This window comes from Acanthisitta chloris, unplaced genomic scaffold (assembly GCF_000695815.1).
Source record: "Acanthisitta chloris isolate BGI_N310 unplaced genomic scaffold, ASM69581v1 scaffold8418, whole genome shotgun sequence".
NCBI classification, from domain to species: Eukaryota; Metazoa; Chordata; class Aves; order Passeriformes; family Acanthisittidae; genus Acanthisitta; species Acanthisitta chloris.
Genome location: NW_008685299.1, coordinates 28871 through 41837, shown reverse-complemented (window position 1 = coordinate 41837; position 12967 = coordinate 28871). Strand labels below are relative to the sequence as shown.

Sequence of the window (12967 nt, the reverse complement as noted above, 5' to 3'; positions counted from 1 at the left end):
CCTCCAGAAGCCACAACTCCTTACCGAGAACTCTGATGGCTCCACGAATGCTTTCCGAGGGCGCCCTGGGGGGCATCGCCCAGATCACCCCCTCGCTGTACCTGAGCAGGGGCAGCGTCGCCTCCAACCGGCACCTGCTGCTCTCCCGGGGCATCACCTGCATCATCAACGCCACCATCGAGATCCCCAACTTCAACTGGCCCCAGTTTGAGTACGTCAAAGTGCCTTTGGCTGACATGCCCAACGCCCCCATCTCCCTGTACTTCGACAGCGTGGCCGACAAGATCCACAGCGTGGCGCGGAAACACGGGGCCACCCTGGTGCACTGCGCCGCCGGCGTCAGCCGCTCGGCCACGCTCTGCATCGCCTACCTGATGAAGTACCACAAGGTCTCCCTCTTCGAGGCCTACAACTGGGTGAAGTCGCGGCGCCCGGTCATCCGGCCCAACGTGGGCTTCTGGAGGCAGCTGATAGACTACGAGAGGAAGCTGTTTGGGAAGACGTCGGTTAAAATGGTACAGACACCCTATGGCATCATCCCAGACGTTTATGAGAGGGAGAGGAGACCCCTGATGCCTTACTGGGGAATTTAAAGGGACTGCAGACGATGGGAAGCACAACGGAAGGGACACGCTGTTCTGAGTCAACCAGACTGGAGCCTTTCCCTTCTCCTTCCACAGCCAACTTTTGGTTCTTTACCATACAGCAGAACCTCAATTCTCACCTCACCAACCTGCAAGGCCAACGATTCCCTTTGAAGCGTTTCTCTCTATGGGGATTTCGCATCCACATCTCTGAGTTAGCAGAACCAGGTCTCCCTATGAGTTTATCCCTCCCATAAAGCTCCCTCCCCTTTTTAGGCAGTCGATTAGGACCCTCCAAGGAACAGCCCACGAGGCGTTTGGCAGAGTCGACGACCCAAGTGCGCTTTGTGCCGCGGTAGTAGCCTGGATATTTTGTTATAGCTTGTTTGCTTCCTTGCAGAACCCTGTAGTGGCTCGGGAGAGGCACTAGCACAGAGTGATTAATGCCCTGCTCCATGGCCGTGGGTTTTCCAAGTGCCAGGAAGGCAGGAATTACAGGGCTGTGGTGCTAGTGCTGGTGTTTTCTTTTACCATCCGTAGTGACTCTCAGTATATAGTGTTTGAGATCTTTTAGTCAGCTCTTAATCTGTATTCAAAGTTAGAAAAAAAAATAGAAAAAAAAACCCCCCTAAGTGACTCAGTCCGTGTCGGCCATGAGTGGAATAAAACCGGAATGATTCAAATCAAATCAACAGATAAGATCCTTTTTCACTCATCCCATGCCAGGGCAGTCGTCCCTGGAATACAACGACTGGAAAATGCTGGTGTTTCTGTGAGGGAAGTGGACAGATCGTGTCGTCTGCGGCTGAAGAGCGAAGCCAGAGGGTGACCCTCTTGCCAGGCCAGGACCCTGCACCGCCCCAGGCCGGGCTGGCTGTGCTGTGCTCCATCACGCAGTCAGCTGGAAGTGGGTGAATCCTCTCGATTCCTTAGCTCCGAGTTCGGTGGTGATCTGCCTTAGCCCATTCCCAACCACTCCATCACGGCCTCAAGGTTATGCTGCATTCTAGGATAATTCCGCGCCAACGGTGATCGGGCCAAGCTCCCGCACGGGGCAGGAGGAGCTCTGCCCCGCTCTGTGTGCTGGGAGCCATTCCAACCCCAGCCTTTCCGTGGGAGAAGCCTTCCCGTGGCTCCTGGCTGTCGCTCCCCCAGCAGATGGGAAGGGACTGGTTTCCTTGGAGCCCAGGAGAGCACGGCGAGTGCATTCCTCCCTCCGGGAGCCGCTGGTGTCCGGTGTTGCCTCCGGAGGAGGAGCAGGCGGATTTGCTGGATGCTGCACTCGCTCTCTGATTTAAATGAGATTCTATACTTGTAAAAAAAGAACAAAAATCAATAAAGATTAAACCAGAACACGTGTCGGTTTCCTGTTCCCAACGGCGCTAATGGAGCTCCGGCGGCGGCGAGAACACGGCGTAACGCCGAGCAGGGGATCCAAACAGAGCTGGGCTCAGCCTCCAGGAGCACGGAGCTGTTCCCAGCACTCAGCTCCTCCATCCTCCTGCAATCCCTGCTCCTCATCCCACAGGCCAAGGCAATTCATTTGGCTGTTTCACGTTTCAGTCCTGGTTTCAGCTGAGGTTTTGCGGAGCAGCAGATGTGGTTGAAGTGCTCTCCCAGCTGACCCACACTGGCAGGATGGCAGCAGCAGGTTCCTGGTTTTCCCAGACTAAAAGGCATCAGGGATAAAATGACTACTGAGATCATCAGCACAAAAGTGCATCGGTGGCCTCAACCTCGCTGGGATCATGAGCAATGGAATAAAAGTCTAGATCAGAGTGAATTTCATAAAACCAGAGCTGGATGGAATAAAAGTCTAGGTCAGAGTGAAATTGGTAAACCAGACCTGGCTGAAATGAGTCTGGATGAGTGAAAATTCGATACAGATGTTTTGGCCTGTATTTTTGACCCAGAACTTTCCCATGTACTGGAAACCCACAGCAAATCCCACTGTTTTAGACTCACCCAGGGAAGGACCCAGAGCTCAGTAGTTCCCAGGCTCCAGGAGGTCCCTGAGGATGCTGAAGGTTCAGAATCTAAATGAGGCCCAAGGGTCTCAGGGAAGTTCCCTCCTGCTTTTCTAGATGAGCCTTGTCCCACAGAAGCTTTGCCATCAGCTGCTCCTGGTTCTGGTTTCCTGGCTCCATCCCAGTTCCAGTGACAGGCACAGGAGACTCAGCTCCCTATTTTTATCATGACTTCAACTGCAGCCAGAGAAATGGTAAGGAAGGAACTGGAGAGTAAAAATCAAGGCTAATTGTTAATTTGGAGACATTCCAACACGTGACATTTGAAAGGGAAAAAAATGCTAAAACCTGAAATCTGCTCACAAGATTAGACCTCACCTAGAGAATGGGAGGTGTAGGATTTAACAGTGGGTTTAATATGCAAAAGTGGAGGGTAAAAATTCTGCACTCTGAATTACTCCACAGACTTTAGCCACACACTGCCTGAGTCCCAAAGGGAGGGGAAGGTGCTGATGTTCAGCCAAGGAGGCATCAAAGGCTCAGTTTTAACCACAAGGGAAAGTTAGATCTATGAAAAACAAATGATATTTCCTAATAGGAAACACAGAATTCACCTGAAATCCCCATGAGAGGTTATATTAGTGCTAAAGCTCGTGGGTATTTCTCTGCTAAAGCTTCTCTTGTGTTCATCCAGCAAAGGAGATTTTACACAAGTGTTTTCCACCTCAAAATCCACTTGTTCCAGCCTCAAATCCACAGAGCCAAAATGGGGAGAGCTGTGGTTCAGCTGGCATTGCTCGGAGCACTCCCACTGCATCCCAGGGGAGGATCCCTCCTTCCTGCTCCCCGAGGGCTTTTCCAGATGGTACCCTAACTGCCTGGAAAATATTCCCTCTCCTTTGCTCTTTGCTCTCAGCCACAAAGCAGGTCCCACTTACACTGTGAGACAAATATCACAGCTTCCCAGGCTGCTTGGACACCAAACGAGCTCTTTATTGAACACAAGGTTGGAATCTCGACACAGGAATCATAAACCATTGCAGGAGTTAGGGGAGTAGACAAGGTGCTAAAGTCAATTAATAACACTTATTCTCATCAGATTTAAAGTATCAGCAGTGACTCCAGCACAGCACAAACCCAAACAGCTCCAAGTCTGTGACACAAACCTCCTGTCCAGAGAGGTGTGTCCCTGCCATAAGCAACTAACCAGCAGGTACAGAACATCCAGCTCCCAAACCAGCTTGCCAAGACCACCAACTCCCAGGGTTAAATCCCCTTGGGGGTTAAATCCCACCCCTGTCACAGGAGCCAAGGGCCACCTAGTGCTGCCAGCTCTGAGTCACAGGAACACGTTACCACAGGCAGCACCAGCCCGAGTTCCACACAGACAGCCCATCAGGAAAAGCATCTCCACATCCAAAAAAGGTAAAGTATCCGTACAGGAGCAGATGTGCTGCATCAGCACAGCCCAATTTTCAACAGCGACGCAGCCATACAACTGCCAAAGGGTCAGGAGAAACAAATCCTACCTGGAGCTCAGGACAAACCCAGGGAAGTTTATCTGTATTTACAACAAGGCTGTAAGTTTTAAGCTCCAGCTGCCTGTACTAGAGAATCCAGGTATTACAGGGAAAATTCCAACAGTTTTTCCAGTTCATACAGTACAATTTACACACGGAGCAGTGGAAGTACAAATACACAGCAGCTCTCTGCAGTCTCACTCCTCCTGAGTCAATAATTCATTTTGCCTGGAACACTGCTGTGACTCATGCACTGTGATATCATAGCAGCAAATATTTAAAGAACAACATCATGGTCCATAGCCCAAAAACATTCAAGAAGGGATTTGCTTGCAAATATGGACTTCAAGTATGGAAGTGGTCACTTGGACACACACCAGCCCAGAGCTCCAGGGGCTCTGGGGAGCTCAGGCCTCTCCCAGGTTTATGCATGTGGTTACCAGGCTGATTTCACACAGGATTAACATGTTTTCATCTTGAGAAAGACTGAAATGCCACGATTTTTTTGCCATATTGCATTTTCTGTCCTGGTTACTTCGGAAGCCTTGGCCATCTCGAGTGAGTTCTCACTGTCACAGTGGCTTTAACCTGTTAGAGTCCAAACATTGCCAAGCCAAACCCCAGCTCCAGCCTCTCCACCAACCCAGCCCACCAGTTACCCCAAGTCCTGCATTACTAGAGCCAAAGCTGCATCTTCAGCCGCCTTCAGAGCAGGTCTGGCAGGATGAGACCTGGAGGTTTGGGCTCCACGCAGTTGATCCAGAAGTTGGCACAGCTAGCGTGGTACTGGTGCCCTCCGTACGCCAGCTTGAAGTTGTCTGTCTCAGAGTTAAAGGCCTAAGGGAAGGATTGAAACAAGGGTCACAGTGTGATCTACTCCAGGATCAAAAAGCAGAGTGGGAGATGGATACAGCAGAGGTGTCACCTTGGGATGGCACAGATGGCACAGCACACGTCCCTGAGCACAGCAGCCCAAAAACTATACCTTATTTTGGCTATATTTTGGTTTAGCATGTGGACAAAACCTTCAGCATCAGCCCTGAGCCTACTTACACCTGCAGGAAGGAGCCAGCTGATTAGCACCTCCCTGATCTCACACCTGGCAGCTAACTCACCTGGGTTTCTGCATCTTCTAGTTCTGCTCCACATCCCTAAGGAGGTAAAAGCCTGTCCTGCCAGGCAGCAGGCAGCTCCTGCATTTATCTCCCTGGCTCCACTTCTGCTGCGAGTTAGGCAGGTGCCATCGTGGCTATTAGTGTTATTTCAGGTTGAATTTCATCTACTTTCTCCTGTTAATTGAAGCTGCTTTACAATAGGAGCCTCTGAGCAGAGCGTGTGAAGCCATGAACAGGCTGAAACCACCTTGGTGTTTGTTGCTAGGAGATACTTTCCAATGCCTCACAGCTCCTATTTAAAAACTATCCCAGCCCTGCTCCCCACACCCTGGATTTCCTGCAGAGATTTCTAAAAATGCCACTGCCTGCTACATCCAGGCAGAAGTCGATATCCCTCGCACAAAGCCCTGGAATCCAGTTCTGCATAGACACTCAGGCAGCACAAACTCCAACTCACTGCAGTGGGTGTTCACCACACGACAGAGGAACACAAAACCAGAGCTGGTCACAAGCTACAGGCATGCAGACAAGACAAAGGGAAGGCTCTGGAGCATGTTAGTTGATCAGATCAAGTGTTAACAATCACCAAAAAATGACCAGAAGAGGAGAACTGATGATTGGAACGATCAATGACAGCTGAGAGGCACTTGGCAGCTCAGCCTTCCACACTCAGCTAAGAATGAGGCTAGAAAGGATATGCTTTTTACAGATTCATACTTTTTTAGGAAGCTCTTCCACAGGTTTCTCTTCTTTCTGAAATAATGTTGAAACCAAAAAGTCAGCAAAAGTGCCAGTAATGCTAATGGCTTGGCACAACTCTGCAGGTGTCCTGGGAGTCCCTCCCAGCTTTGCCAAGGGCAACACTCCCCTCTGGTGATCCATTTCATACAGAAAAGCCATGAAAAGATTTTTATTCGTTAAAAAAATAAGGTTTAAAAATCTTGGCATCCCAGTTTCTTCCCCTTAATAAACAATTTAACCCTCTCTCCAAGCCCAGGGAATGCTGGACATTGATCATGGGATTTTATCTGAGTCCCAACTATAGGTCAGAGTTTGCTTTTGTTTCTTCCCATTACAAATTATAGCCATGAATTTTTTTTCAACACACCCATCCCTGGAAGTGATTCCTCATCCCTGGACGTGTTCCAGGCCAGGCTGGATGAGGCTTGGAGCAACCTGGGCTAGTGGATGATGTCCCCATGGCATGGGGTGGGACTGGATGAGCTTTATGGTTCCTTCCAACCCAAACCACTCTGGGATTCTATGAATGCAAGTCCAAAGTGTACATTAAACAGGAGTTTAACCATCACACTCACTTTGCTCCTGGAATCCACGTTCAGGAGACACACTCCACAGGCAAGATCCTGGGCATTTTTAATCCCTGGGCGCAGCATACAGGAAGAGAAATCCAGGGAGTTTTCATCTGGCTGAAAGCAACAAGACAGTTAACATTTAAGCATTTTCAGTAACTGAGAAAGTCTCAGCCAACATGACAAGAGTTACTGAGTAGCAAGAACCACATCACACACAGCATAGCAGGGGCACCTCGGGCATCTCCTCATCACCTGATGTGGGATGCAATCAAAGCCACGAGGATGGATTTGCCACCTCCATCAGCACTTATTTGTAACACTCCCTTGAAAAGGGCTTGGACTACAAAGGGGAGAATTCCTCAGTTGCACATTCCCACATCAAACAGGGAAGGAGAAGACAAGCAGTGGATGCAGCAGGTATTTGTGCAGCTGTGGGGAGGGAGCAGCTCTCACCGCTGGCACTTTTCCTGGATCCTGTGTTAGGGCTCCTTGTCCTGGCCCCTGTGTCACTGCCTGATCAATAACAGGCAGGTGTTACACCTTTGGGGTATTTTCTGAGCTTATAACACGGCAGAGCAGTACAAAATGGAACATTAAGGTGAACCCAAGCATGGAGTTCACCTAACCAGCCACACACAAGCTCAGGTGAGAGAGGGAAAGAATGGCAGAATAAGCCTGTAAATAATAAATTAATAGAATCACTTTTCCAGTGCTTCACCTCACATTTCAGCCCCAGTGATCAGCTAAAATTTTGTGTAAGGATGGTATAAACTGGTCACATTTTGCATGGAAATAGTGGTGTGAATAACAACACCGACTAGAAATGCAGAAAGCTTTAAAAGTGGTGTGATCCAGGACTTGTGTCTCGCAATCCACACTCTGGGTATGCTGCTCACGCTGGGGAATAATTGGAATCCTGCAAAAAATCCCCCACCCTTTAATCTCTAAGTAGATCAATCAAATTAATAAAGGCACTCTAATATTTGTTTACCAAATGCATGAGTGAAGCAAATGAGAAGGTCATCCTGCAATTTGCTGTGAAAAACCACAGGGCTGTGCATAAAATTACCTTGTAACAAAACCCTTTTAAAGATAAAATTAACCTTTCCAAGCACATGCCTGGGAGCTAGAATCCTCTCCAGTTAATTGGCACTTCAGCATCATTTGGGATCGCTGACTGCAGCACCAGCGAAGGAGGTGAGTGTTCCACCCCTTCCACAGCCAAAAAGGGATGATTTTGGGACTCACAGGAGTCTCTGTTTCTTGAACAACTTCAGAGGGACTGTGTGTACATATGGAAATCACTGTTTGCAGCTCCTAATGTGCTTAAAATTCAGCTGGAGCTACCAGGCAGGAGCTGCTGTGGCTTGGAGAAGACGTCACCAAGCTTTGGACTTTCAGGTAATCCCTGTAATCTTCCAAGGCAAAGCACTTTAAGAACTATATTTTAATCCACCTGTGTAAATCAGGACAGGAACCTGATAGCATCTGAGATTGTAGCTATCAACAATGCCACAGTTCAAACAGATGAATCCAGGTCTGTCAACTTCCTCTGCCAAGCTGTGAAATACTGGGAGGATATATTTCCCTGGCTCTGTGCATCACAGGACATCACCAAAATACCTGGAGAGGTTTCAAATCATAGTTCCATAGTATGTGAAAGGGTTGGAATGGAGCTTAGAGATCATCCAGCCCCAACCCCCTGCCCTGAGCAGGGACATGTCCCACCAGAGCAGGATGCTCAATGCTTCATCCAACCTGGAATAAACTGCCAGGGTTGGGGCAGCCACAGCCTCCCTGGGCAACCTAAATATGCAATAGGTGTGTAAAAGGGACTGATCATTTATAATACCTGCTTTGCAGGGACTGGCAGTGAGCTGGAGCTGGAGATTTCAAGCAGAAACCAAGTATTCCAGGCCTGACTTACAAATGAGTGTTTATAGGGAAGCAAAACCCTTCAGTGGCCACAGCTGCAGCGTGAGGAGGAAGCCACAAATTAAAATGTTCAGTGAAAACCTACCCATGGTAATGATCTGCTCAGTGATGCTTGATGTGAAGTGCTGATACTAACTGGGAGTTACTCAGGAATACACTGAGTTAAAGGGAAACATTATGCAAGTCAATATCAAGCAATACAGACAGATAATTCCCTAAAAATATGAGTTCTATCATGGTTAAAGAAAGTCATTTTGCACATTTTATCTCCTGAAATACAAACACACAAAACCCCCAAGGAATTCCATGGCAGGAGATTTTTTTCCTGCCTTCTATTTGTGTGTACTCTGTGCCTGGCCCCAGTGTGCCCCTTTTTCCCAGTTCCTCTGCAGTCCCTTCCCATGGGATGCTCCTGCTCACCCCTTGGACCATCTCTGCCTGGAACACTTGCCCTGGTGTGCCCAAAGCTCTCCAGCTCCTACCAGACTGTCTGGGAGCAATGGAGCTTTTCCTGGCAGTTCAGAGGAGGAAAAACTGTGTATTCTGTGGCAGGAACCAAAACAAACTTGGGCATTTCCAACTGGGAAAACAGCTGAGCTACTCCTGCGTTGCTGCATTGTGTGCTCTGGAATTGTGAGCAGTAAAACTAACTGCAGGGCCATTAAAAGACAAGATATGTCCATGTTATTTTGGCTTAATAAAATGCCTTATTTGAATTTTACTACATTTCCCTTACTGGAGATGTCCACAGACATCACCCAAACCACTGAGATGCTAAGTGAGACAACACAATGTTTGTACACAAGTAACTGTTTTCTGCCAGAGCTCTGAACTGGATTTCACAAATACATTTCCATTTTGCAGGAGCAAAAATACAAACTGTGAAGCCCCTTTAAATGCAGTCCTGACATTTCTTTCAGTAGCCAGGCAGCTTATTTTTGGCCTCACCGTTAGAGCTGCAAGTGACATGAAGCTGATCAGGTTGTGCCACACTTTATCAATATCCTTCAGCAGCTGCTGGAGCTTCTCACTGCAAACAGCAGTTGCTTTGATGCCCAGTTCCACTCTCTTGGTTACTCTGTAGACTTCAACAACCCCTGTGGATGTGAAGGATAGCAGAGAATTCACTGGATCCCGAAACTTTAACTCAGATGGCAAAAATAGGGATGGCACAAGAGAGGTTAGTTCAAAGCAGGAGCTGCATTTATTTAGCAAAGAATTGTTCATTATTTAGGTGCAGGCAAAGACTAAGCTAAAAAGTGATGCCATTTTGGGAAGAGTGATTCTATATTCCTGTTTTTCAAAGAACTCTCAAGGTAAAACACATGGAAAATGAAAACATACCCAGTAAATATTCCATGCCTTGAGCAGACTGGATAACTTCAGTGCAAACAGATGAACTACTTATTCCATTTAAGGTGTCGTTTGCTTTCTTTATGACCTGGTGAAAATGAATTTCATGAAATGATGTGGTTTTATCTACCTGCAGATAATTATTACAAAGAAGATTGTCCCCAGCAGAAACTGTTACACAAAAAAAAGGAGGCAAATTAAATAAGACAAGATTGCCACACTCCATCACATGTTTTTATATGCTTACACTGAGTCGATCAGGGAAAGTGTGAACATTTAAAACCTTAATGTATTCCCCCCAATATTTTCAGTACCAAAGTAAGAGTTTTTGGAGGAGGCATACACTGCCACCCAGATTAGTAATAGCATTCACAGTTTGGGCTGTCTAATGCTCAGCTGCAAAAAAGAAATTTTAAGGAGAACTAATCTGGCAGTGAAATATCTGACACGTGTTAACAGCAAATGTTCCTCAGGGAGCTCTGAGGGGCCAAACACTGGTCCCAGTGCCCTGAGCAACACACCACACTGGGCACCCAAGCACAGGAACACCTCACTCACCAGCGAGCTGGAATGTTTTGGGCAAGGCCAAACTAATCCCCAGTGCCAGGAGATTAGTGCAGGGTGCTCAGCTGATGCCTCTGCTGGGTGACAGCTTTTGGTTTAAGAATTGTAATTCCCAGGGCTGATCCCAACCCCTTCTCTGCCTGTTGGGTTTAAACACTGAGCGAGGAGGGACCTGCAGGAAGGAGGGAGCAGGAGGAGGAGGAGGAGGAGGAGGAGGTGACACACATACCTGCAGAGCACTCTCCAGGCACCTCTGCCACTCGTATGCGTATCTCTCGCTTTCCTGGGGGAAAGGACAGGACAGGCTGAGCCTTGTCCCTACACACATTTCTGTCTCTTTCTCTTACACAACAGACAGAATCTTAAGAGACTATTTCCAGATCAGCTCTGTGGATCTTTAACATAACTGTTCCTAATTTCCCCCCATTCTTTCAACATTCTCTTTGCACCCAAACTCTAACTCAGAACCAGTTCAAAAGGAGTAACATGTAAGAGTGAGTAAAGAGTTTCATTGCACATACCTCCTCCTGCCACATTTGTCACAGCCTGATGTTCTAGAGATGGGGATTAGCAGAATTGAATCTGAGTCCTTTTCCCATCTCCTCTCAGGATGAGCAAGAGAAATAACTACCAGGCAGCCAAAAAAAGTGATGCCATTTCCCAGAGTGAAAGGTCTCGGTGCCAAAGCTGGATTAGATTTAAATTGTAACTAATTTCCAGTTATAAGCTTAGGCTGCAAGGTCAAGTGATTCTGAGCGAGCTTCAGACAACAGCACTTCCCCCACTTCACAGGACTTCAGAGATGTGAGGGAAGAAACTCCCAGTTTACACTCCACATCCAACTGTACCCAGACACCATCAGACCCACAGTCAAACAGCTACAGCCCTGAAAAGTTGGATGCACAACCCCCTGGAGCTCACCCTGATGATGTCTCTGCCAATTTACTGGTGTTGCAGCTAATTCCTTACCTCAACCTCCCCAGTCAAGTCCTTGTACTTGTCCCTGATGACAGGCAGTGCTGGCTTCTCGCTCAGGGTGTTGGAGCGATCCCTGAACGGCTGTTCCAGAGCTGGCAAAGGTGAGGAGCGACTGATTTCCCTGTCCCCTAGGCTCAGGCTCCTTTTATGAGACCCTAAAAAGTTATAAACAGGTTATAAACAAGTTATTCCTTTACTGACACAGACATAGAGTATCTGAAATGAATAAAGAGGCAGCAAGGCTTGTCCTACTCCTCCGGAAGAACAAATCTGTCTATTTACTCAGCAACTGGCATAAATTTCCTCAGTTTTTCAATTCCTGCAAGTTTTTGGCACAATTAATATTTTTCCTGTAGAAAAACCCTTGCTCCAAACACCATAGGAATCAACGAGGAGATTCAGCTCATTTCCAGCAGCCTCTGGAACAATCCCCATCAGCCAATTTGTGATTCAACTAGAAAAATCAGCACATCCTGAGCTTCCCCACCCTGCACAGCTTACCTTGCACGGACAGGTCAAATGTAGCCAGTTCACTCTTGATCATCTCTTCGCTGGATTTCACCTTGCCCTGGGAAGTTGCCACCAAGAAGTCAAACTTGCTGATTTTCGGTTTCTCGCTTTGGAATTCTCCAAAGTCATCAGTGGATTCCCTTCGCAGCTCCGAGGAGACACCCCCAGTGAGGAAATCTGCCTCCTGGGCCGTGTCAGCTGCTGCTGCATCCTGAGCTTCTGAGGGAGGTCTAGCGAAATCCCCGAAGTCTGCGACGCCGTCGGCACCGGGAGCGCCGGAGATTGGAGCGGAGTCTTTAAAGTTCGCAAAGGCTGCGAAGGGAACATCCTGTAAAGCATCCTCGCTGGAAAAGGTTGTCACTTTGGAAACTGTTGTCATGGTAATGTTTTCTGAGCTGCCAAACAAGGTCTCCTTCTTCTGAAGGACAGAAGTGGCCGTGGAGGATGCGCTTCCTGCGGGCTGGGCCGGGCAGGAGAGCCTCTTGCCCTGCTGAATGTCCTCTTTGTCAGACCACTCATAGCTTGCCAGGCTGCTGACTGCAGAGCCACTGTTACAGCTTCCAAACGGGGCACATTTTAAGTCGTCTAGATCTGGGAGAAACAAACCCCCACAGTTAGAAGCTGAAGTTCAGACACTGAACTCTCGACGCTGCACACGAACGACTCGCTGAGAGAGCAAAGCCTGGGAATTGTTTCAGTGAGGCTTAGAGTTTGCACAAAACCAACCTGAAAAATACCTGAGCGTTTAATACAGAAACCTCTCAGTTTAATAAGTGTAAGCCTTGACCTTTAAATGCTGCCTTACAGTTGAAGCTGAGAGTCACCATCCTGCTATGGGCAGTGAAGGAACACTAAGAGAAAATCAATGTTTGTGGCCAGTGCAGGCTGCTGCTGCTGAGTGCAGAACCTACAATCAGAATATAAATGTTACACCTCAAACACCTTAACAGGTTATTTCATCTTATCAAATCCAACCACACAGAGGACTGGGCTGACTTTTCCATCCCTCTGATAAAGCATTAATACACTTTAATTTGATATTCATTCTTTGATACAAGAAATGTCTCAAAATGTGCTGCAAGAATTGGAAAAAAAAAACCTAGAAATGCTGTTTAAGCTTATCAGAGC

The 12967-nt window shown here is 47.7% G+C and overlaps 2 protein-coding genes across 2 annotated transcripts in view; one reads left to right on the top strand and one right to left on the bottom strand.

Moving 5' to 3' along the window:
• The first annotated feature begins 35 nt into the window (after positions 1–35).
• On the top strand, positions 36–943 carry DUSP14 (dual specificity phosphatase 14). Its single transcript, XM_009079697.1, has one exon. It carries the CDS (start codon positions 36–38, stop codon positions 591–593), a length of 558 nt encoding a protein of 185 aa, XP_009077945.1. The 3' UTR covers positions 594–943.
• A 3727-nt stretch (positions 944–4670) lies between these two features.
• Positions 4671–12967, bottom strand: part of SYNRG (synergin, gamma) — a 33532-nt gene continuing 25235 nt past the window's right edge. Inside the window, exons 14-21 of the mRNA XM_009079696.1 lie at positions 11831–12430; positions 11321–11484; positions 10581–10634; positions 9779–9875; positions 9383–9531; positions 6503–6613; positions 5904–5939; positions 4671–4908 (exon numbers count right to left, since the gene is read on the bottom strand). Coding sequence (XP_009077944.1) covers positions 4777–4908; positions 5904–5939; positions 6503–6613; positions 9383–9531; positions 9779–9875; positions 10581–10634; positions 11321–11484; positions 11831–12430 — 1343 coding nt within the window. The 3' untranslated portion in view covers positions 4671–4776. The remainder of the gene's footprint in view (positions 4909–5903; positions 5940–6502; positions 6614–9382; positions 9532–9778; positions 9876–10580; positions 10635–11320; positions 11485–11830; positions 12431–12967) is intronic.